The sequence below is a fragment of the Hippocampus bargibanti genome, linkage group LG04 (genome assembly GCF_051943395.1).
Source record: "Hippocampus bargibanti isolate YZ-2025 linkage group LG04, ASM5194339v1, whole genome shotgun sequence".
In the NCBI taxonomy this organism is placed as follows: Eukaryota; Metazoa; Chordata; class Actinopteri; order Syngnathiformes; family Syngnathidae; genus Hippocampus; species Hippocampus bargibanti.
The window spans coordinates 1,067,501-1,092,943 of NC_142737.1; the positions used below are offsets into that span (position 1 = coordinate 1,067,501).

At 43.4% G+C, this 25,443-nt stretch overlaps 2 protein-coding genes and 1 long non-coding RNA gene across 6 annotated transcripts in view; 2 read left to right on the forward strand and 1 right to left on the reverse strand.

Annotated features, from left to right (window-relative positions):
• Positions 1-3,344, forward strand: part of LOC148898635 (disintegrin and metalloproteinase domain-containing protein 9-like) — a 16,783-nt gene extending 13,439 nt beyond the window's left edge. The window contains exons 19-24 of one of the 2 annotated variants that reach the window (XM_088993430.1): positions 46-151; positions 764-911; positions 1,040-1,145; positions 1,540-1,569; positions 1,637-1,695; positions 2,460-3,344. In XM_088993430.1, coding sequence (XP_088849556.1) covers positions 46-151; positions 764-911; positions 1,040-1,145; positions 1,540-1,569; positions 1,637-1,695; positions 2,460-2,529 — 519 coding nt within the window. In that variant the 3' untranslated portion in view covers positions 2,530-3,344. The remainder of the gene's footprint in view (positions 1-45; positions 152-763; positions 912-1,039; positions 1,146-1,539; positions 1,570-1,636; positions 1,696-2,459) is intronic. The other variant, XM_088993431.1, reaches the window with a different exon arrangement.
• Positions 2,927-4,772, reverse strand: LOC148898636 (uncharacterized). Its single transcript, XR_016114615.1, has 2 exons — positions 4,059-4,772; positions 2,927-3,986 (listed from the first exon to the last, which is right to left on the reverse strand). It is a non-coding gene; the product is annotated as an uncharacterized LOC148898636 (long non-coding RNA).
• Positions 4,773-5,503: 731 nt separating this feature from the next.
• LOC148898637 (2-oxoglutarate dehydrogenase complex component E1) lies at positions 5,504-24,991 on the forward strand. Of its 3 annotated transcripts, XM_088993432.1 has the most exons (23): positions 5,504-5,619; positions 7,609-7,985; positions 9,792-9,968; positions 12,020-12,122; positions 14,403-14,441; positions 16,389-16,504; positions 16,584-16,738; positions 16,815-16,961; positions 17,036-17,126; positions 17,204-17,383; positions 17,618-17,746; positions 18,288-18,620; positions 18,693-18,795; positions 18,858-18,986; positions 19,862-20,012; positions 20,140-20,267; positions 20,346-20,524; positions 20,870-20,941; positions 21,097-21,222; positions 21,300-21,372; positions 22,438-22,601; positions 22,719-22,873; positions 24,248-24,991. In XM_088993432.1, exons 2-23 carry the CDS (start codon positions 7,743-7,745, stop codon positions 24,366-24,368), a joined length of 3,114 nt encoding a protein of 1,037 aa, XP_088849558.1. In that variant the 5' UTR covers positions 5,504-5,619; positions 7,609-7,742; the 3' UTR covers positions 24,369-24,991. The 3 variants fall into 3 exon arrangements, with proteins under 3 accessions (XP_088849558.1, XP_088849560.1, XP_088849559.1); XM_088993434.1 differs by lacking the exons at positions 12,020-12,122; positions 14,403-14,441 and adding an exon at positions 11,630-11,723; XM_088993433.1 differs by lacking the exon at positions 14,403-14,441.
• Positions 24,992-25,443: the final 452 nt, after the last annotated feature.

Below are 25,443 nucleotides of genomic sequence, written 5' to 3' on the forward strand. Positions count from 1 at the left end.
CACATCCATTCCCAACCCTGATTTCTTTTTTTGCGGCTTCTTCAGATCTGCAACAACAACGGAAACTGTCATTGTGACTCTGGATGGGCCGCGCCCTTCTGTGAGCTGCCAGGTTACGGTGGCAGCGTGGACAGCGGGCCCACCTGGAATGGTAATCACCCCCCCCCCCCCTCCTTTACTCTTGCACTCATTAGCGGTTGCTAATTAGCCCTCCCGGGATCACCGAAGCTTCTGCTCAAGGTTGAAGAGAGGTTCTTTAGTTGTACATCACTAACCTTGAGCCCCGCAGAGGTTCGAATAGCACCCCAAGGAACGCAAAGGCAGAAAAGCTATCTATTCGCAATATAGCTAGCTAGCTAGCTAACTATTAGCCGGCTACCGAGCTGGCTACTGAGCTAGCGAGCTATCTATTTGCTGTCTATTAACTATATGGCTGGCCATCTAGCGATTTGGATGCCTATTTAGCTTGCTACCTAGCTGGCTACTGAGCTAGCTAGCTGTTTGCTGTCTGTTAGCTATCTGGCTGGCTAGATGCTATTTAGCTAGCTATCTATTAGCTAGATAGCTAGCTAGCCAAATATTAGCTTGCAACCCAGCTGGCTAGTGAGCTAGCTAGCTATTTGCTGTCTGTTAGCTATCTGGCTGGCTAGATGCTATTTAGCTAGCTATCTATTAGCTAGATAGATATCTAGCCAAATATTAGCTTGCTACCCAGCTGGCTACTGAGCTAGCTAGCTATTCATGATGTGTGTTTCCTCCACAGACAAAGACCACTCGCTGAGGGACGGTCTTCTGGTGTTCTTCTTCTTAATCCTTCCTCTGGCCGCGCTAGTTAGCTTCGCCTTTCTGCGCAGGAAGCAGCTGCTGCAGCGTTTTGGCTTTACGCGCAGGGGGCGCTCTCAGGGTTACCGGTGAGTCATTTCACTCATTTTCAATCGCCGTAAACCGCGCTTCGGTTGAGAGACCGGCGGCGTTGCTAAAGTGCTAACGTGCTAACATGCTAACATGCTAACGCGGCAAATCCCACACTTGTCGCCAGGCCGGACGGAGCACCGTCGGGCAATCCCTGCAGAGGACCGCCTCCCAGGAGTCAGCCGCCTCCTCCCGTTGCCCGTGACAACGCCGACAACATCGTCAGAAACACGGCATGTACACACAAAGCGGGCTTGGTTTGTTATAAAAAAATATGTTACATTTTTTATACATAAAATAAGGTATATTTTCTGTAGTTTTGAGGCTTATTTAGTAGAAAATGATGTTTTATGAGGACCTGGGAACGGATTATTCTCATTTTAATGGTTTCCTATGGGAAATTAATTTTTGGGATACACACTTTTCACCTTACACACTGTCTGGGAACCAATTAAGTTCGTAAGATGAGATATCACTGTATTATTATTATTACTATAAATTGTGTCTGAACTGTGTGTGTTACTAATTGTGTTGTAACACATAGTTGCGTAGCCATTATGCTCACCCAAAAAAATGTGTTCCTACTTGCCTTATTTTATTTTTATGTTTTTTTTTTAAATCATCCAGCATCACAGTCAGCTTCTGCCTCCACACGAGGTAAAACGAAGCCCCACCCCCTTCCTGCCCCCCGTCATCATGACATGGTGTGTAACTGTGTGTTCAGGTGGTGCAGACAAGCAGGAACGCTACCTCGTACGCTGTGAGGCCCCCACCGCCACCTTTGTAAGCAACAATATAAATAAGGCCACATAGCATGTGTCCGTTAGCATCTCAGCTAGCCTCGTTTTTAAGTTTTTTATTTTGGATAACAGATTACCTTTTGGAATTATTTATTATTTATTAATATTTATGAGTTTTTAGTTTATTATTTTTTAGTTATTAGTTTTTAGTTATTAGTTATTAGTTATTTATTTCGTATTATTTATTTTGTATTTTTCATTTTGTATTTTGTATGTTTTATGGTTTATGTTTTGTTGTATTTTGTACTTTTTATTTTTTTATTTTTTATTATTTTTATGTTTTTTCATTTTTTATTTTTTTTTTATTTTTTATAATTTTTTTTAATTTTTCGTTTTTTTTTTTTCATTTTTTATTTTTTATTAATTTTTTTTTTTTTTTTTCATTTTTTTATTTTTAATTTTTTATTTTTTATTTTTAATTTTTTATTTTTTTTTTTTATTTTTTTTATTTTTTATTTTTTATTTTTTGTTATTTTTTATTTTATTTTTTATTTTATTTTTTATTTTTTTTCATTTTTCATTATTCATTTTTCATTTTTCATGAGTTTTGCAGTGGTTAGCTTAGCATTTAGCATAGCGTCCACGCTATAGCATATGTGTGTTTATCAACAGTTACAATGTCTGCCATAATATCATAACAGCTAGCCTCTGTGTATTTTTTCGTTTTTTTTTTTTTTGTCAGAATACCCTACATCTTATTAGCTTAGCACTTAGCCTGACATCTGCTTTCTTTTTTGTGTGTTCCAGAAAACCCAAACCCTCCGGTGCAGCTCAACCTCTGATGCCTCAAAGATCTGCTCCTCCGCCACCCGTTTAAGCACTTTCTGTATCAGGATTCAACGCTGCCTCCTCGTCCAGGGTTAGCCTCGCCGAATCAACGGCCAAGGAGCAAGAAACCGGATCTCAGGTGGATCTGCAGCAAAAAAAAAAAAAATGTCAGAAACCATCCAATCAGATGTGATGAATATAAGCGACCGCATCATTCATATGCTAACGGTACTGGCTAATTAACGCTAGCTTGCTAATGGCTAATTCTGCCTGAGAGCAGCTTCTGTCCAATTGGCTGCTTTGACGGCGGCGCAAAAACAAAACCACTACGACAGGAAGGCAAGCTACGCTGGTAGCAGGTCATACAGACACTGAACAAAAAATATTTTATTTTGAAAAACACCACTGTTGGGGCTGGCTTAGCTCAATCATAGAGTGGTTTTATCCCGAAATCATTACGACTTTATTGAAGTGTCCTTGAACGTAATACCCAACCCCGATTTTAACCTGATGCTGCGTCATCGGTAGGTGAATGTGGTTACAGTATATGGCGCTTTAAAATTACCCGAGATAAAACCACACTGTGTGAGTGACGGCTGCGCCCATTAGCTTAACTTGTGTAAGCACTTGTCTTAAATTTATGGAAGCCATTTGAATGTTTCATCCACTTTACATATTACTTATAGAGCGTGCAACAAATTACTAGTTTTCATATTTCAAGTCAAAAATAATGACTGTTATTGTGGTTTACAATCGACAATTTGAAATTTCGGTATCATGATTTGCTTTCGTGGACAGAATAAAATGATGTGGAGGGCCAGATTTGGCCCGCAGGCCTTGGCTTTGACACCTGTGTCATAATAGAATGATGAAAAAAATACACAAACTTGCAATATATATATATATATATATAATCAACTGTCCACTGTGGGGTGTTCGGATTGTTCGCCACTTATAGGAACTGCCATTTAATAATTGTGTTTGTTTATTCAAGGGGTTTCAGAGTGAATCGGATATTTTTGGTGTGTGTGTTTGTATGACTCGTCTTGTGAGGACCACCAACATTTTATACCATACCACAAGTTTTACATTCTAACGGCTTGTAGAGGGTCTATATATGCATCTGTTAAAGTTTCAGAGAGGTCCTCACAAATTCACCCAAAATGATTTTTTGGTGTGTATTTTCATTTCACTTGGATACACACACTTTTTACTCACTGTGTTTGTTTATGTGTGTGTTCATGCATGGTTAATGAGAGGAAAATGTTCATACAACAAAAAGTAAAATGATATTTTAACCAAATTCGCAACAGGGGTGAGGACTTTGAATGTAGCCATTCAGAAACCTCACTCCTGCTGTTATTTCAGTTTCAAGGCCACTTTTTATTTCTTTGTTTTTAAAGAAGTTGAAGTGGGAAATGTTTATAGTGTTCAAATGGAACACTAGTTCTTCACTAAATTTATCAGCAACGGTGGTCCTCACTCCTTATCTGGAGTTATCCAGACCTCACAAAACCACTGAACAGGAATATATGTGCGTGTGTGTGCATGTGTGTGTGTGTATTGGAGTACCCGGACCTCACAAAAACTTTCAAACAGGAATGTGTGTGTGTATCTGGAGTTACAGTACCTGGACCTCACAAAAATGTTCAAACAGGAATGTGTGTGTGTACGTGTGCACATGTGTGTGTGTATATATTGGAGTACCCGGACCTCACAAGAACTTTCAAACAGGAAGGTGTGTGTGTACCTGGAGTTACAGTACCTGGACCTCACAAAAATGTTCAAACAGGAATTTGTGTGTGTGTGTGTGTGTGTGTGTGTGTGTGTGTGTGTGTGTGTGTGTGTGTGTGTGTGTGTGTGTGTGTGTGTGTGTGTGTGTGTGTGCGTGTGTGTGTGTGTGTGTGTGTGCGTGCGTACGTGTGTGCGTGTGTGAGAGATAGAGAGAAATCTTGGTTGTTTTTTGTTTTTCTTCACAGCAAATATTGAATTTATGATTGTGTGTTCAAGCCATTCAAATATATTTTCTGCTCGCTGAGTATGTGAGATAAAAATGACTTGATTGTGTTGAAATTTATAACTCCCATCAGCAGTCTTTCCTGCTAGGTATACTGTTAAATATTATGCAATAATATATCAAATATTGCCTCAAACCACAAAAAAATGACAATAATACTTGGGATCATAAGTGGTACAATATTAGAAATTTACATCCATTTGATTTGACTTTGTTTCCATTACTGTCACGGCATGGCTGCATGATGTTTGTTCATAAAGAATGATTACTTTGACTTGAATCAAGAGCCTCGTGTTCATTTAATTATAAATAGACTTTTTTTTCTTTTTTTTTTTTTCACCCTTCAGGTAGATTTCTACCCTGGTAACAAATAATGACTGAAATGTCATTGGCTAAATGCTTAAATATGAAAACACACGTCTGGAAGCAGCACAACAGGGGAAAATAATAATACATTTCATTTATAAGCACCTTTCAAAACTCTCAAGGACACTTTACAGTCACAGGATAAGTTTTTCTGTGGGTGAGAAGCGGCAGACATACGCGACAGCGTTCACTCAACCCGGAAGTAACTCAAATAGATGGAAGGCTAGCTTGCTAGCTCATAGATAGCCAGATATCTAGCCAGCCAGCCAAATAGCCATAGAAATAGAATAGAAAAGTCATGAAAGGAAGCTGAAAGAAAATGTGGAATTATTTAATCCGAATTCATTGACAAAATATAATTCACGTTAGTTTGTGATTCCGGTATTTTTAGGCCAGCAGAGAAGGACCTGCAGGCCCACCACTGCAGAAACGCCACTGTGGAATGCGTCAACACTATACGTCGTTACGTCATTACCCATAAAATACACATTATTTTATTTATTTATATTATGACATGATTACTATGATATAATGTTAACTATGATATAGTGTTAACCTATATTTTAATCGATATTATTTACATTAAAAATCAAACGCGGTCCGCTCGTGCTAGCGTCATATTACGTCATTTCCTCTTCGGCCTCACTAGCCAGGCTCGGCGGGTCCTTGGTTGGAGCTGTCATTCGTGCGCCGGGAGAGTCGAAGGGCGTCCGGGCACCCGGCAAACAGGCCAGCCGCTCCTCACCGCTTCTGGAGGTCAGTCAACCGCCCGCGGTTTGGTGTTTCATATTTTACAGACACGAGTTCGCTTCCGGGCGTTATTTTACAAGCTCAATCCTAAAAATGCCGGGGGACTCTTGGTTTTGATTCCGACAACCCCCCCCCCCCCTCCTCCTCACTACTTGTTAGCCGACATGCTAGCCCGTTAGCTAGCGCGCTGTTGACTGAGTTGAGCAACCTTGAGCCGGAACTGAAACGTGACTTTTAGTGCTTCCAATGCTTGGCAACGAGCGTGGTTTTTCGCCATCTTAACTTTGATTTAGGGCATTTTGGTAGACCTGCTCGCACCGTATCGCCTCCCAAAAAAACCAACAACAAAGAACCAAGTTGAAAGTAGGAGCTAGCAAGCTAATTATATAAGCAGAGAGCTCTAATGCTAGTTACCAAACCATCTAAGTGTTTTTACGCGACTGTGTGGATGTGTTATTTATTAGTTCGCTTTGGCCATTCGTGTCACTCTTTCTGGATGTTGAACTTTGTTTTCGTAAGGAAGACGAAGAAGGCTGGCCGCGATTGACGATTTGGGAAAGACGACGCGATGATTGACATGGGCTTTGCTCAATAGAAAATCAACCTAGTCTATTTTTAGGCGGGATTCCAACGTGACAACTAATCAGGAGTGAAGATATCGCTGGTGGGCGGGGCTAAGCGAACAAGGTCAAAAACTTGTTCGGCTTCTTTTCGGCTGCCGTGTCGATTCCAAAGTGATCTGATTAATTAGTGACACTTTACAAATTGAAAACATATTGGAGGCGAAGTGTGACAAAAGTTCCAGGAATGCTGTCACAACGTTCAGTCTTTAAACAAGTTTTTTTTTTATTTCCTTCACTGTATTTATACAGCACTTGAAAACAACCACTGCTGTTTATGGAATCAACATGGAGCATAAATTTGAGTTACTTCCGGGTTGAGTGAACGTTGGCGCCTGTGGCTGCCGCTGCTCACCCACAGAAAAACTGATCCTGTTACTGTTGAGTGACCGTGAGAGTTTTCAAAGGCGCTCAGAAATCAAATGGATGATTATTTTTAGCTGGCTACCTAGCTAGCTGTCGATTTACTATCTATCAGCTAGGTAGCTAGCTATTGGCTATCTAAGAGCTATTAGCTCGCTTGCTAGCTTTCTATCTGTTTGAGGTATTCAGGGTTTAGTGAACGCTGCTCACCCACAGGAAACCTAATCCTGTGACTGTAAAGTGACCGTGAGAGTTTTGCAAGGCGCTTGGAAATGAAATGGATTATTATTATTATTATTATATTATTTGCTAGCTATTTGTTTTCTATTAGCTATCTGGCTAGCTCTCTATTCACTATCTAACTGACTGGCTATCGAGCTAGGTATCTGTTGGCTATCTATTAGCTAGCTACCTTTCTATCTGTTTGAGTTATTCAGGGTTGAGTAAACGCTGGCGCGTGTGGCTGCCGCTGCTCACCCACAGAATAATAATAATAATAATAATAATAATAACATTAAAAACATTAAAAAGATTAAAGAGAAGACAAATAATAAAAATAATACAACTAATAAAAAGAATAATAATAATAATTATTATTATTATTATTATGATTATTATACTAATGCATTTGATTTATGCATACAATAAAAAAATCAATGTTTATTTGGTGTTTAGGTTTCTCACAAGGAAACCGAAAAAAACCTTGTTTGATTATTTTTTTGAGAAGATGATAATAATAATGATAATAATAAGAATAAGAAGAATAAGTATCATGCATTTTCTTTATGGATGCAATAAAAAAATCTATGCTTATTTGGTGTTTACGTTTCTCACAAGGCAACCTAAACCTTTGACAAGCTAATATAATAATAATAATAATAATAATATATTTGATTTAAAAGTGCCTTTCAAAACTCTCAAGGACACTTGACAGTCACAAATAGGTATTAAAATGTGAACTTTTTGTTTTTCAAAGCTTTGATTTTCCAACTTATTGTGCATTTCATCGCAGAATCTGATTGGAGGAAGGCACCTGTGGCAAGTTCCAGTGGACCGGTACTGCCTCGACCTTGAGGACACCTTGATTTTGTTTCAAAAAAACAACAGCAAGAAAAATCCCTGGGAGAAAGGACTACAACGCCACTAATGCATCGCTTAAGGACTTGTGCGGCGCGTTTGCGTCCGCTCACCGCCTCGCAGGCGGCTCAGACTTTAGGCCCGCAGCGGCCCGTCACGGGCCCGGCGGGCCCCTCGGGCTCAAGGACGTTGGCGCCCTTCAGGTGTTACACGGCGCCGGTGGCCTCTGAGCCTTTTCTCAACGGGACTAGTTCCAACTACGTGGAGGAGATGTACTTCGCCTGGCTGGAGAACCCCAAAAGCGTTCACAAGGTGAGCGCCGCCGAGGAAGCCACATGCTCCCTCTTTTGCGTTCCGGTTAAGAGAGGGGGGCAGAAGCTGTTCGGAATAGCTGGAAAAGAAGGGCACGTTGAGAGTTTACGGGTACAAATACCTTAGGATCTTCCATGAAGGTGCTAAGGTGAAAGGTGTCTGGTAGGCGGTTTTGAAGAAAAAAAATACCGTAAACCCCACACCACCTCAATATTGCCATACAGATTCAACATGTTCAGTGATACCCCGGCTGACGAACGCTTTAGCTAATGAACCTTTCGCGAGAATGGTTACTGAAACACACACACACGAAAGGGAGACGACAGAGCTTGAAACAAAAAAACAAAAGTGAAATGATGAGAAAATGGATAGAAAACAGTGAAATTGGACTCGTTTGAACTTTATTGATAGTTCAAAGGCAGAATGTAGACTGCAAGGTTAAAATATCCCATCAATCAGGCTCCACAAATAACCCACACAAGCCATCTGTACAATTTAAAGAGAACATACAAGCAAGGGAACCAGCTATTAACGAAGTTTCGAGTGTGTCTGCCTGCATCTGTTGCAAGATCACAACTTCTAAGATGTACAACCCAGAGCTCCTTGAGACACTTTAAGCAAAAAGCTATGCATTCCATCAAACCTTCAAGGACAATCACTAAGGTAAATAAAACGACTTTATTATACAGTACAGTTTATATCTTTAAATACAATACCGTAGCACATTTATAATACATAAAATTAGGTATATTGTGTGTAGTTTTAAGACTTATTTAGTTGAAAATTATGTTTTATGGGGACCTGGGAACGGATTATTCTCATTTTAATGGTTTCCTATGGGAAATGAATGCTTGGAATACACACTTTTCACCTTACACACACTTTCTGGGAACCAATTAAGTTTGTAAGCCAAGGTATCACTGTAATTTTATTATGACACTAAATACCTGATTTATACGTTACAAGCGGTTTGACAGGTTAGGATTGCGGATAAAATAAAGGCAAACGAAGCTTTACTTCATTTAAAACGTTATTTATCTACTTAAAGGACAACCGACGCCTCCGGTCAAGTTGTGTCCATAATTTGTAAAATCACTTCAATTGACTTCAACTAAGCGCATTTTACAAAGGTTCCAGCGCATTTAGCTATATTTTACCTTTTAAGACTCGCGCTGAATATTCAGGAAGTCTTGTTTTCAAGTTGATGACGATGCCCGTAGTGACGTCACGGAGGGAACGCCCCTGACAGAGAAAGTGACACACAATGCATTTTGGGTACTTTTTTTTTGTCTGAAAACACAGTGTTGATGGCGAAATTAGAAGGAAAACTACATAAATAACGCTATGGTGAATCATTGTGTGTCGCAGCCAATTACGCTAACACGCATAAAGAAGGTAAATTGACACAAATTCCCAGCAGACAAATCAGCCCATTTCCAACGGAGCTCGTGCGCCATCTGGTGCATTTTCTGGGCGCTACATTAGAGTACAGACGCTTCGAATTGATACGGAAGGACTTCTTGAATCGATTGCAAACATTTATGCTTTCCTCTTCAGAACTATTTGAATCATATTCATAACTGGGTGAGTTACATGAAAGCATCTGAGAGCAGGGACCAATCATAGCAGAGTCTGGCACTGCCACCTCTGGACAGTAGGGATATAAATATAGGGCCAGCAAATTTTAGTTTGCTGACGAAGCCTCTTGGATAAGAAGCGAAACGTCCGACACATTCAAAGAAGTACAGATCATAGTCAAGCATGTACTGAATAAGTACCCTAACACATCTTATCCTTCCCATCTAGTCATGGGATGTGTTTTTCCGCAACGCTAACGCCGGTGCGCCGCCCGGTGCCGCCTATCAGTCCCCCCTGGGCTTGTCCGCCACCCCTCAACTTTCTTCTCTGGTGGGAGCCCAGCCCAACGTGGAGAAACTGGTGGAGGACCACCTGGCTGTGCAATCCCTCATCCGTGCCTACCAGGTATTGCTAACATGCTAATAAGCACGTTTTATTCAAAAGCACGAAAGCTTTGAAGATGCGTTGTTGTTCACGTGGGCTTCAATGAGGGTTCTTTGTTTTTACATTATTCTCAATAATAATCATAATAGTCATCATCATCGTAATAGTAATAATAACCTATGTTTTAAACTCAGCTCAGATTTGTAAAAGATTGAAATAAATATTGAATTATGTTGTATGGTTAATTTTAGGGGTAAAAAAAGTAGTTTTATTTCTTTGGTTACCATATTTTCTGGTGTATAAGGCGCACCCAAAAGCCTTGATTTTCTTCAAAAGTTGATTTTAGGGGTAAAAAAAAGTAGTTTTATTTCTTTGGTTACCATATTTTCTGGTGTATAAGGTGCACCCAAAAGCCTTGATTTTCTTCAAAAGACGACCCTGTGCATTATACGCTGGTGCGCCTTATATACATGAAGTACCATATTTTCCGGTGTGCAAGGTGCACCCAAAAGCCTTCATCTTCTTCAAAAGATGACCCTGCGCCTTATACGCAGGTGCACCTTATATGTGAAGTCCCTTGTGCCCTTTATACTCCCATGCACCTTATATATGGAAAAATATTAAAAATACACCATTCATTGGGGGGTGCGCCTTATAATCCTGTGTGTCTTATATATGGAAAAGGTTTGAAAATACACCATTTATTGGGGTGCGCCTTATACTCCCGTGCGCGTCATATGTGGGAAAAAGTTTGAAAATACACCTTTCGTTTGGTGGCGCGCCTTATACTCCGGTGCGCCTTATAAACTGGAAAATACCATAAATAAATATATGTATATTTGGAAAAGTTGTTTCATTCATTGAAGGTGCCCCTTATACTCCCGTGCGCCTTATATATGGAAAAGGTTTGAAAATACACTATCTATTGGGGGGTGCGCCTTATACACCAGAATATACGGCATTCTTGTTCAAATTAAAAGCAGGTTTGTGTGTGAGGTCAACACAGGACACGTGACTTCAGGATAGCTAAAGTCTGTCCCGATAAAGATGATTCTGATATTTGGAAAAACTTGTATAGACTTATATAATATATTAGGAACATGTTTTTCATTCATTGGGGGTGCGCCTTATATATGGAAAACATTGAAAAATACACCATTCAGTGGGGATGCGCCTTATACTCCGGTGCACCTTAAATTTGGAAAAACTTTTATAGACTTATATATTATATTAGGAACATGTTTTTCATTCATTGGGGGTGGTGCGCCTTATAGTCCCGTGCGCCATATATATATATATATATATATGGAAAAAGTATGAAAATACACCATTCAGTGGGGGCCTTATACGCCGGAAAATACAAGACTTTAATTATAATGGGAAATGTTTCAGTTTTCTGACCAAAATTGATTTTCGAACAGGTTTCTGGAATGGATTATGGTCGAAAACCCAGGTTTGTCTGTATTTCAGATTCCGCTTCCCCTGTGTTGCCGATTGGCAGCGCAGCTCTGCTTACCTTCTGATAGCACTTTGAAAATCTGGTCGGAATGAAACCACTGTTGAACTTTGGGGGTTACGGTATAATCTGTTGTACATGCGTGTGCACTTGTACGCGTGTGTGTGTGTGTGTGTGTGTGTGTGTGTGTGTGTGTGTGTGTGTGTGTGTGTGTGTGTGTATGTAGGTCATGGGTCATCACAATGCCCACTTGGACCCGTTGGGCATCAGCTGTGTGAATTTTGATGACGCTCCCGTCAATAGCGGCTTCCAAGATGTCGGTGAGCAAGAGACGGACAATTGCTCGTTGTGTTAATGTTGCTTCTCCGTCCCACCCGTTCTCCTCCCACTCCTCGTTCTCCTCCTCCTCCTCCTTCTTCTTCTTCCTCCTCATCTTGGTTGTGTTTGCTTGGTGTGCTGCTGTGTTTTCTTCTCCTCCTCCTCCATTTTGCTTTTCCCACTCCTGGTGCCGGTCCATTTGTTTTCCTCACTTGGCCTTCACTGTCCTCCATCCTCCTGTTCCTCCTTCGGGTGGGTTCTGTCCTCGTTCCTCCCCCCCCCCCCAACCCCCATGTAGATTCGCGGTCACCAAGTGGCCCAAATGGACCCGCTTGGCATCATGGACGCTGATCTGGATTCGTGCGTGCCCACTGACATTATCACGTCCTCGGACAAGCTGGGTGAGGAACCGGAAAAAAACGGCTCTGCAGACTCCTCCCCTTTTGCTGCTCTGCCTCGCTTTGGCGGCCCCGCCCCTAGCTCCTAGCCCCTCCCCCTGACCCCCAAATTCCCCCGTCCCTCCGCCGTTTTTTTCCGCTCCATCCTTCTTGACCATCAGGAGGATGTCTCGTATCCTCACTTTGGTCCTCCATTTTAAAGGAGCGTGAAGAAACATCCGGAATGCAACGGAAGGTCCACGATGCTTTCGGGGAACCCCAAAGTCTTGTTGCCGCTCTTTTTTTTTTAGGTGCTAATTCGCGAAGATGTCACTTTTTCTTTTTTTTTTTTGCGGGGGGGAGTTCTTGGTAGAATTTGCCGCTTTGGGATCTTTTGTGTCGCTGCTGAGCGTCTGACGTTGTTGTTGTTGGTGAGCAGAAAATGGTTCTGTGACTTCTGGATCGGCGGTTCTCAAACATTTTGGGTCCATAAATGTTTCCAAAGACAACGCGTGGCCTCAAATAATGCCAATTATCCATATCACGCGAATGAATGATGCTATTTACGCGATATTTACGAATTACGATATTTGCAAATTACGATAATTACACGATATTAATATAACGATAATTAGGCGATAAATTATGTGAATTATCTACATTATGCAAAAAGGCAAATTATCCAATAATGTGAATTATCCAAATTTGTTATTATCCAAAATTACGCCATAAATTACGCCAATTATCCATATTGCGTGAATAAATTATGCGATAAATTACGCTATTTATACGATATTTACGAATGACGATATTTGCAAATTACGATAATTACACGATCATATTAATTACGAAATACAATAATTACGTGATAAATTACATGAATTATCCATATTATGCATAACGCAAATTATCCAATAACGTGAATTATCCAATTTTTTTATTATCCAAAATTACAAAATGAATTATGCGAATTATGCATATTACGGGAATAAATTATGCGATAAATTATGCAATAAATTACGCAATAAATTACGCTATTGAAGCGATAGTTACGAATTACGATATTTGCAAGTTACGATAATTACACAATGATATTAATTACGGATTACAATAATTACATGATAAATTGCGTGAATTAGCCATATTATGCATAACGTAAATTATCCAATAACGTGAATTATCCCAAATTTTTATTGTCCAAAATTACATAATAAATGACGCAAATTATCCATATTACATGATATTACGTGAAAAAATTCCGCGATAAATTACGCTACTGAAGCTATATTTACGAATTACGATATTTGCAAATTATGATAATTTGGATTGGATTGGATTTGCCTTTATTAGTCTCACAGTGGAGAAATTACGTTCTTAATTGCAAATTACGATAATTATGACATGAAATTAATTACGTGATAAATTACGTGATAATTATGCGATAAATTGTGCAATAAATTACAAGAATTATCCATATTATGCGAATTATCCATATTTCATCACATCACATGTAAGCAACTCACCAATCACAATGAAAAAAATACAATACAATACATCTTGATTTATGTAGTGCTTTATCAACAGCTGAAGCTGGAACAAAGCTAGCTAGCTATTATCTACCTAGCTGGCTAACTTGCTAGCTATCTATTTGCTGTCTATTAACTACCTGGATGGCTATCTAGCTAGCTATCTATTAGCTAGCTAGTTAACTTGCGATCTATTTGAGTTATTCCGGGTTGAATGAATGCTTGTGTGTGTGTGGCTGCCGCTGCTCACCCGCAGCAAAAAAACTTATCCCATGACCTTGAGAGTTTTGAAAGGCGCTTATAAATTAAATGTATTATTATTGTTATTAATAATAACATGCACAACAGTCATATACAGGAAATAAAGCAGTCACAAAGATAGTAGAAAGCACCAGGGAGTAAAACTAAAGTCTCTTCTCACTGCGTTCCGGGACCCCTTGTTTGAGAACCATTTTGTTCTTCTGGAGTGTGCTGCCTAGCGCCTCTAACACCTAATTAGCTTTAGCATCGCTTAGCTCTTAGCTCTTCTGCTGAGGGCAACCAGGAATTAGCCCCTTCCCTATCCACCTGCCCATACCCCCTCACCGTGCTAGCTTGGGAATGGTGTCCAACCTGGGAGGCGACAACCGGCGGTGTCTGGCACTTATTGTGAGCTCCGATGCTAGCTGCTACTAGCGGCCATGGGTGTGTTTTAGAAGCGGGTTGTCAGTGACAGTGACTAACTTTTCCGGATGTTTCCTCACCCTTCACCCCACCCGCCTCCCCCCACCCCGTCCAGACGCGGTCAAGGATCGACTGAAACTGCTCACGGTCGGAGGTATGAAAAGCAGCGCTGCTGTAGCCTAGCGTTGCAAGCTTGTGTGTGCGCCGCACACCTACTTTTGGCTTTTTATTGTCTCTACCCCCCCCCCCCCCCTGGAGGGTCCGAGAATCATTCTTATAGTTTCCACGGACGATCTAACCCCCCCACACCCACTACCCGGCCTTCTTGCGGTGTCGTGTGTTTTGCCGTGTGCGTAGTTAGCTTGTAGCCGCTACCGCTGAGTGTGTGTTGCGATGTTGGGAAAACTGAGATAGAAGGTGAGACGCTGGCATTGTGTGGTCGGTTTGGTCCTGTTTGGAACATCCCAGGCGGCAGCCATGTTTACGTGTTGCGAGTTGAATCCTGATTTCTGAACCAGCTTGCTCATTGGTTGGTTACCCTCCCCCCGCTCCCTCCACACACACACACACACACACACACACACACACACACACACACACACACACACACAGGTTGTTTCTGGATACACACCGGTTTCTCAGGATGTCCAAAAGTGACTCCCGACGATCTCTAGCTAGCTATATTGTCTATCTGGCTAGCTATATATAGCTATCTGGCTGGCTATATAGCTGTCTAGCTCGCTGGCTATTGTCTATCTATTAGCTAGCTGGCTAGGTTTCTATCTATTTGTGTTATTCCGGGTTGAGTGAACGCTAGCGCATGTGGCTGCCGCTGCTCACGCACCGAGGGACTGGTCCTGTGACTGTGGAATGACCTTGACAGTTTTGAAAGGCGCTGAGAAATTACATGTATTATTATTATTATTATTATTATTATTATTATTAAAATGACACAAAATGAGCTCGAAACTCAGAAAGTCACATCCCCTTGTTCGTGATGTCACACCAGGATACTCCTTCACAAACTGCCTCGCTCCAGATTCAAAACAATGGCTTCAGAGAGTTCAGATTCGGAGAAGATACTTTCTTGTGACTCATCCAATTATGAATATGATTCAAATAGTTGTGAAGCGGAAAGCATAAATGTTTGCAATCGATTAAAGAAGTCCCTCCGTATCAATTTGAGCCGTCTGGACTCCAATGTAGCGCCCCAGAAAATGCACCAGATGGCGCACAAGCTCCAATAGAAATGGGCTGATTTGTCCGCTGGGAATTTGTGTCAACTTACACCTTCTTTATAATATAATAATCATAATAATAATAATAATAATCCATTTCATTTCTAAGCGCCTTTCAAAACTCTCAAGGTCACTTTACAGTCACAGGATACGTTTTTTTTTATGTGGGTGAGCCGACTCAAATAGTAACTCAAATAGATAGAAAGTTAGCTAGGTGGCTAATGAATAACTAATACATAGCTAGCTAGATAGCTAGTTAGGTAGCTTTATGCGTGCAATTGGCTACGACACAACGATTCACCATCGCGTTATTTATGTCGTTTTCCTTCTAATATCGCCATCAACACAGTGTTTTCAGACGAACAAAAGTACCCAAAATGCATTGTGCGTCACTTTCTCGATCATGGGCGTTGCCTCCGTGACGTGATTTTACAAAATATGGACGCAACTTGTGTCCGGAGATGTCGGTTGTCCTTAACTAACACTCGTGGCCCAAAATCCACCTAACAATCGCATAGTCTATCACCTAACTCCCATCTGTCAATCAACTGTCACCCGTGCGTCACCCGCCTCCCATCCCCCCCCCGCCTCCCTCCTTGTACGTACACCATTGCCACGTCTGTGCTCGTCTTTTCTGTCCTGTCCTGTTGCTTTGGTGACTTTGTCTTCCTACGACGACGTTGCGATTGCCCGTCCCCCGATGACGAGGACGACGGTCAACGTCACCTGACCGCTGATGATTGACTTTGGGTTAAGGAATTGTAACGGCGACTCTCGCCGCGTTCCGTCACCTCTGTTGGCTTCTTTGGCACCACCGTCCTCACCCGCCGCTTTTTCTCCCCGGTGCATGCTGGGAAATGTAGGCTTCTACGGCCTGGATGAGTCGGACCTGGAGAAGGTCTTCCGGCTACCCACTACCACCTTCATCGGAGGTTCCGAGACCGTTCTGCCTTTGAAGGAGATCATACGACGACTAGAGGTTTGCGCTCGTTCACGTACTCACTGTTGGCTACCGCCTCCCCTAACATCGGAATCCCTCCCCCCTTAACCAACCCCAGTTGGCGTACTGTCAGCACATCGGCGTGGAGTTCATGTTCATCAATGACCTGGAGCAGTGTCAATGGATCCGGCAGAAGTTTGAGACCCCGGGCGTGATGCAGTTCAGCCTGGAAGAGAAGAGGACTCTTCTGGCCCGCATGGTCCGCTCGACCAGGTACCGCCCACCCCCAAAAGCTCAAAATCAACGCAACGAAGAACGTACTTCGACCTGGCGTGGGCGTGCCGTGCAGGTTCGAGGAGTTCCTACAGAAGAAGTGGTCGGCTGAGAAGCGCTTCGGTCTGGAGGGTTGCGAGTCCCTTATCCCGGCTCTCAAGACCATCATCGACATATCGTCCGGAAGCGGCGTGGAGTACGTCATCATGGGCATGCCTCACAGGTATCGCACGCCGAAACGTAGTCGCTCACGCCCACTTCGTACCACGTCGAAATATGTTTTTATCTTCACGCCAGGGGACGTCTGAACGTTTTGGCCAACGTGATCCGGAAAGAACTGGAGCAGATCTTTTGTCAGTTCGACTCCAAGCTGGAAGCGGCAGACGAGGTAGCGATCGCTTCTCTTGGGTTCCGGTGTCCCGTCTCGGTCGTTCCTCACTGCCCGCCGGCGTTTTCCGTCTTCAGGGTTCCGGGGATGTCAAGTACCACCTGGGCATGTACCACCGCAGGATCAACCGCGTGACCGACCGTAACATCACCTTGTCCCTGGTGGCCAACCCGTCACACCTGGAAGCAGCCGACCCGGTGGTGCAGGGGAAGACCAAGGCCGAGCAGTTTTACTGCGGGGACAACGACGGCAACCGGGTGAGTTGGATTGGCCTTTACTAGTCTCGCAGTGGAGAAATTGACATTGTGAAGAAGTAGAAAAACACATTCCTTCCAAATCAAAAACAGTGCTGGCATATTCGTGCTACCCAAATTGCCGCAAGTCTCGTGAGAGCACTTGTTGACGGCTGCCTACTCGGGCGCCATCTTGTATGTACGTGGAGTTACCCGCCTGAACCGGACCCTGACGCCTGCCTGCCGCTCTGCATTCAGGTGATGTCAATCCTTATCCACGGAGACGCCGCGTTCGCCGGTCAGGGCATCGTGTACGAGACTTTCCATCTTTCCGACCTGCCGTCCTACACCACGCACGGCACTGTACACGTGGTGGTCAACAACCAGGTAGGCATTGACAAGAACCTGACCGACTGTATTGATGAGTGTAGACTGCAAGGTTAAAATATCCCATCAATCAGCTTTCCACAAATAACCCGCACAAGCCATCTGTGCAATTTGAAAAGAACATACAAGCAAGGGAACCAGCTATTAATGAGGTTTCTAGCGTGTCTGCCTGCATCTGTTGCTGTTGGAACATCACAACAACAAAAAAAGCTATCCATTCCAATGAATGATCAATGACCATCACAAAGGTCAATAAAACCACTTTATTATATAGTACAGTTTATTTCTTTCATTACAATACAATAGTACATTTATTATACATAAAATATTGTATATTGTGTGTAGTTTTAAGGCTTATTTAGTTGAAAATTATGTTTTATGGGGACCTGGGAACGGATTATTCTCATTTTAATGGTTTCCTATGGGAAATTAATGTTTGGAATACACACTTTTCGCCTTACACCCACTTTCTGGGAACCAATTAAGTTTGTAAGCCAAGGTATCACTGTACTTTTCTCGCCGTGCCTTTCTCCCCGTCTAGATCGGCTTTACCACCGACCCCCGTATGGCTCGCTCGTCGCCCTACCCGACGGACGTGGCGCGCGTGGTCAACGCTCCCATCTTCCACGTCAACGCCGACGACCCGGAGGCGGTCATCTATGTGTGCAAAGTGGCGGCCGAGTGGCGGGCCACCTTCCACAAAGACGTGGTGGTGGACCTGGTCTGCTACCGGCGGATGGGCCACAACGAGATGGATGAGCCCATGTTCACCCAACCGCTCATGTACAAGCAGATTAAGAAGCAAAAACCCGTCTTGCTCAAGTACGCCGAGAAGCTCATCGCGGACGGAAGCGTCACCCGGCAAGAGTACGAGGTACGTGCTTATCTCTACTCTCTTCTTATTGATACGCCCAAACTCGGCGAGTCATTCCAATCGCGTCCGCAGGAGGAGATTGCCAAATACGACAAGATCTGCGAGGAAGCCCACGCCCGATCCAAGGATGAGAAGATCCTACACATCAAACACTGGCTGGACTCACCGTGGCCCGGTACGCAATCCTGGAACCCTCGGATCTGGTCCACATCAAGATCTTTACATGCGTTTTTCCAGGTTTCTTCACGCTGGACGGCCAGCCCAAGTCCATGAGTTGTCCTTCCACCGGACTGACGGAGGAGAACCTCAACCACATCGGAGAAGTGGCCTCTTCCGTCCCCGTGGAGGACTTCACCATCCATGGAGGTCACGTCGAATCCACACGTCCACACTGGCCATTTTGCTCTTGAGTTCTACGTACTTGTCAGAGATGTTCGTTAGGACACTGTGAACAAAGGCTCGAACACAGGAACATTTTCTTTTACTGCCGGCAGGGGACGCAGCCATTCATGACTAACCGACGCCCAACCTCGGCAGCCCTCTGCCAAGCTGTTTATTGAGAGTACGGTGATACCTCGGCTTAGCTAACGAAATTTTTGCCTTACGAACATTAAATTCGCGAGAATATAATCTTGGCATACAAACTATTTTTTGGGAAACACACGGAGCGCCACAATGAGTGATGTTGTTCGCGACCATCACAAAGGTAATTAAAACGATTTTATTATACTGTACAGTTTATTTCTTTAATTATTTAGTTGAAAAATCACGTTTTATGGAGACCTGGGAACGGATTATTCTCATTTTAATGGTTTCCTATAGGAAATTAATGTTTGGAATACACACTTTTCGCCTTACATACACTTTCTGGGAACTAATCAAGTTCGTAAGCCAAGGTATCACTATATATGCAAATTTGAGTGATAAGTTAGTAAAACATAGTCTTCTTGATTTGAATACCACACCCCTGAACGTCCAAAGCACCGACATCCATAAACCAAGAGATCATAGACATTTTAATTGGTTGTCCTTTCCGTGAATTTATAGATTTGAAACCTGGCTAATGACCTTTTCCTGTGAAGACAGATCTCCTTCATGAGGATGACAGTATAACAGGCTGTGTCTGTCCACCTCAGATTGCCCCCCAGATTTTCTGCGCTTCCATTGCGGGCCTTCTAAGCATGAATCTTCTATTCTGTCTACTATTCGCTATCTAATCTGCTCCGACGTTCGGTGTTCAGGTTTGAGTCGCATCCTGAAGGGGCGCGCCGAGATGGTTCGTAAACGAACGGTGGACTGGGCCCTGGGGGAGTACATGGCCTTCGGTTCTTTGCTGAAGGAAGGCATCCACGTACGTCTGTCGGGCCAGGATGTGGAGCGAGGGACCTTCAGGTCCGTTGCCACCAGCCAGTGGAGCGTTATCCACCTCTAAGCACTTCATCTCGTTCGTCTTTGCTCAAACTGGACCTAAACCTGGCGTCCTTTGTCTTGACCTTTGAACCCTTGTGCACTTTTCCAGCCACCGCCATCACGTCCTTCACGATCAGAACGTGGACAAGAGGATCTGCATCCCCATGAATCACCTGTCCCCGGACCAGGCGCCTTATACCGTCTGCAACAGTTCCCTGTCGGAGTACGGCGTCCTCGGTGAGTCTTCGGTTCCCGGTGTTGCCGCCCCCATTTTGTTTCCTTCTCCGTGTAACTTCTACGTCATGGCCCGAACAGGCTTCGAGTTGGGTTTCGCCATGGCCAGTCCCAACGCGCTGATCCTGTGGGAGGCGCAGTTTGGCGACTTCCACAACACGGCGCAGTGCATCATTGACCAGTTCATTTGTCCCGGTCAGGCCAAGTGGGTCCGGCAAAACGGCATCGTGCTGCTGCTGCCGCACGGCATGGAGGGCATGGTGAGGCGCCGCCATGTTGAACGCTAGCGTGTCATTTGAAGTAGTGTCCGTAACGTACGCATCTTACATATCCTTTAAGCGCCATGTGCTTCCCCTCCGCCATCTTGGTGGGGGCAGCAGGCTTCATCATGTCCTAAAAATGAAAGAACCTTTTTGTCTCCTTTTTCATCCAAACAAGTGATTCTTATTTAACTCATTTGCTGCTGTCTTCTCTGTCTCTATGTGTCTGTCTCTCTCTCTCTCTCTCTGTCACTGTCTCTGTCTTCTCTGTCTCTTTGTCCCTCTCTCTTTCTCCCTCTCTGTCTTCTGTGTGTCTCTGCCTGTCTGTCTCTCTGTCGTCTTCAGGGCCCAGAACATTCTTCCGCTCGCCCAGAAAGGTTCCTTCAGATGTGCAACGACGACCCCGACGTGATGCCCGTAAGAGATCGAGACGTAGTTCTTCTTCTTGTGTGTGTGTGTGTGTGTGCGCGTTTGTCTCCCCCCTGCCCCCCCCCCCCCCACCTCCTAATCGTACGTGTCCATCCTCTTCCTACGCTTCGCCCGATTGGATAATTTTTTATTGCCCCTCCCAGACGCTGACCGACGACTTTGCCGTTCGCCAATTGTACGACTGCAACTGGATTGTCGTCAACTGCTCCAGTCCCGGCAATTATTTCCACGTGATCCGACGGCAGATCCTGCTGCCCTTCAGGAAGCCGGTCAGACCCCCCCTCCCGACCCCCAACCAGGAGTATTTAAAAAAAATAAGAAATTTAACATCTGTTTCTATTCCTAGCTGATTGTGTTCACTCCCAAGTCGCTTCTGCGCCACCCTGAGGCCAGGTCCAGTTTTGATGAGATGTTGCCAGGTTTGCTATCTACATCCCCCTCTCGCCCTGACACTCATATTGGCTGTGTGTGTACAGTGATACCTTGGTTTATGAACCCCTTGGCTTACGAACTTTTTGCTTTCCGAACGTTACATTTATCAACATGTTACCTTTGCATATGAACTATTTTTGGGATACCCGCGGAGCTGCCACAATAAGTGATGTGTCGTTCGCCAACGAGCCTGTTCTCCTAGCAAGAAAATGGCAGCCGACTCATTTTTGTCCTCTATTCCCCGCCCTCAGTCTTCGGTTAAAGCCACGTGATTGGTCAAGCAGTGGGGGGGGGGGGGTTACAGACAGAGAGTGAGGCCGTTCTCCCAAAAAGAAAATGGCAGCCGACTTTTTTTTGTTTCTCTATTCCCCGCCCCCAGTCACGTGATTGGTCAAGAACGCAGCAGTGGGGGGAGGGGGGGTTTAAACATTAAAGAGACAGGCAGACGACAGAGAGAGAGTACGTAAATGGAGAGAAAACGGTGACATTTGCACTTGTTTCAACTTTGATAGTTCAAAGGCTTAGTGTAGACTGCAAGGTTAAAATTCCCATCAATTAGGCTCCACAAACAACCCGCACAAGCCATCTGTACACTTGATGCAAAAAGCTATCAACCCAGCTAAACAGAACAGAATTGATGAGGAACAAGGTAAAATTATGGCACAGAAAGCACCTACAAGGAATCGTTCCTCAAGATGGTGAAAGAAGAAGGTTACGTTCCTCATCAAGTGTTTCATGCTGATGAAAGCGGTCACTCCATTCCATCAAGCCATCAACGACCGTCACAAAGGTCAATAAAACCACTTTATTTCATAGTACTGTTTATTTCTTTAATTATAATACCATAGGACATTTATTACACATAAAATAAGCTATATTTTGTGTAGTTTTAAGGCTTAGAAAATTAGAAAGTAGAAAATGATGTTTTATGGGAAATACATTTTTGGGATACACACTTTTCGCCTTACACACTCTGTCTGGGAACCAATTAAGTTCATAAGCCAAGGTATCACTGTACTTGTCTACAATTTCTCACTCCTGCTCATCTCCAGGAAGCGAGTTCCAGAGGCTGATCCCCGAGGACGGCGTGGCAGCCCAGCGTCCCGAGGAGGTCAAGAGACTCATCTTCTGCACGGGAAAAGTTTACTACGAGCTCACCAAGGAAAGGAAGAACCGCGAGATGGATGCCACGGTCGCCATTGCGCGTATCGAGCAGGTACGCCGTTGTACTGCGTTTTGAAACATTTTAACAATGATAGATTTGAGGTCCTGGAGTATTTCCGGAGTACTCTGAACGTCGCCGTTTGACCGGGTTTTTTTTCTGTGCGTCCAGTTGTCTCCGTTCCCGTTCGACCAAGTCAAGGCGGAGTCGGAGCGTTTTGCCAACGCCGACCTGGTTTGGTGTCAGGAGGAGCACAAGAACCAAGGCTACTACGACTATGTCAAACCTCGCATCAGGACCACCATCCAGAGGGCCAAGCCCGTCTGGTCAGCGCACCACACATACGTCTCCTTCCTTCTAATTTGTTGCTAATAGAAAGCTGGCTAGATAGCTAATATGTAGCTATATAGCTAATACATAGCTATATAACTAATAGCTAGCTAGCTAGATAGCTAGTTTTCTGTGTGGGTGAGCAGCAGCAGCCACCTGCCAGCGTTCACTCTACCCGGAAGTAACTCAAATAGATAGATAGCTAATAGATAGCTATATTGCTAATATATAGCTATATAGCTAATAGATAGCTAGCTAGATAGCGAGTTTTTCTGTAGGTGAGTAGCAGCTACACGCCAGCGTTCACGACACCTGGAAGTAACTCAAATAGATATAAAGCTAGCTAGATAGCTATCTAGCAGATAGAAAGCTAGCTAGATTGCTAATACATAGCGATCTAGGTAGATAGCTGCTTTTTCTGTGGGTGTGCAGCGGAAATCACACGCGGCAGCGTTCACTGCCGCCGCTCACCAATGGAAAAATTAGCTATCTAGCTATTAGCTATGTATTAGCTATCTAGCTATCTAGTTGTATCACTAGCTATCTATTAGCTAGATAGCTATCTAGCTAATAGATAGCTAGCTAAATAGCTAGTGAGACAGTTCCATTGGTGAGCGGCGGCAGCCACACCCGCCAGTGTTCACTCAACCCGGAAGTAACTCAAATAGCTAGAAAGCTAGCTAGTTATCTACTAGGTAGCTTGCTAGCTCGTTATCTATACAGCTAATAGATTGCTGGATAGCTATATAGTTAGTAGCTATATGGATAATAGATAGTTTGCTATAGTGCTAATAGATAGCCAGCTAGATAGCCGGATAGCTAGGCTGCCAGATAGCTATATAGTTAATAGCTATATGGATAAGAGAAAGCTTGCTATAGTTTTAATAGATAGCCAGCGAGATAGCTAGCCGGTTAGCTAGCCTGCTAGATAGCTATATAGTTAATAGATACATATATAGCTAGATAGCCAGCCAGATAGCTAAATAAATAGTTAATAGCTATTTAGCCTGTTAGATAGCTAAATAGTTAATAATTAGCTAGCTATTAACTATTTAGCTAGCTAGTGAGATAAATAAAAAGAAGTGAAGAGAGGAAAAAAGAAATAAGAATAAAGACAAAAAAAGCTAAATGAGATGAAAGAAAGTTGAGCCTAAGAGCGAAAAAAGAAAAAAAAAGACATTTAAACAGCGCGACAAAATGGCCGCCGCGGGAAAAAAGGACGAGCAGCAAGAGTTTACCGCGTTCGTATTCCAGCGTCAAGTTGTCGGCTTATTTCTTCATGACCGAAACGTCGCCGTCGCCTTTAGCATGTTAGCTACGCTAACTAGTAATCATTTTGCTTACTTTTTTTTTTTTTTTTTGTCCGTCAGGTATGCGGGTCGTGGCCCCGCCGCGGCGCCAGCCACGGGTAACAAGAACACGCACCTTCTGGAACTTCGCCGTTTCCTTGACAACGCCTTCGGCCTGGATGCCTTCCAGGATCAACAGTAGAGACCCTTCCTGATGACCTCCGACGCTGCAGCAGATGGAGTGAACCTTAACCTTTGACCCCTGTATCCTCCAATCCCCACTCATACATACATACAAAAAAAAAACACACACCAAAAGAGCAAAACTCCAAACATTTTCTTTTTATTTTGTTCTTTTGCTATTTTCCCAGCAGCACCTTCGACACGCTACCAGTGAGAACAATAATTTCAGAACAGCTTAGACTGATTTTTATCCCCGCCATTATAGACGTACGGGAAGCGTCTTCTTCATGTTTTTTTCTTTTTTCTCTGCGCTTTCCTGACCAGAAAAAGTGTCAGGCTTTTCTTTTTTTTTTCCGCCCAAACAAAACCAAAATGATTTTGGTTCGATCAAAAATGGCGAAGAACCCAACCGGGGACTTTGCCTTTATAGTCCATATTAACAGCGTCGCTGTTTGGCCTTCAGTGTGTCGCCGTGGCAACGCTGAAGGATTTTTATTTTTGTGGCGAGTGTCGGTGCCAAAGGAGAGTTGAGCTTTTGACGTGAACGACAAGAAAGTATTTATTTTCCTTTAGAGGGGAGCCGCCACGTTCTCTTCGTTGTTTTGCTTCATTCAATAAAGTTTTCTTTGTGTACTCCACAAACTTTCTCCAATTACATTACATCCAATCGACGTTGGAGTGCATGGAGACAAATGATCGATCACCTGTCTAAGACGGAAAAGACTAATGGTCGCCTGAAAATGGCCAGACACAAACACAGCGATACCTCGGCTTACGAACGCTTCAGCTAACGAACTTTTTGCCTTACAAATGTTAAATTCGCTAGAATATAATTTTGGCATACAAACTATTTTTCCGGAAACACACGGAGCGCCACAATGAGTGATGTGTCATTTGCAAACGAGCCGGTTATTGGAGCTCCTGAAATGGCAGCCGGCTTTTTTTCCCCTCGATTCTATATAAATATAAGGACAGAGCTACCAGCAAATTTTAGTTCGCTGACGAAGCCGCTTGGATGAGAAGCGAAACGTTCGACACCTTTAAAGAAGTGCAGATGACAGTTGAAGAAACCTTTTCATCCATCCCGTTAATAT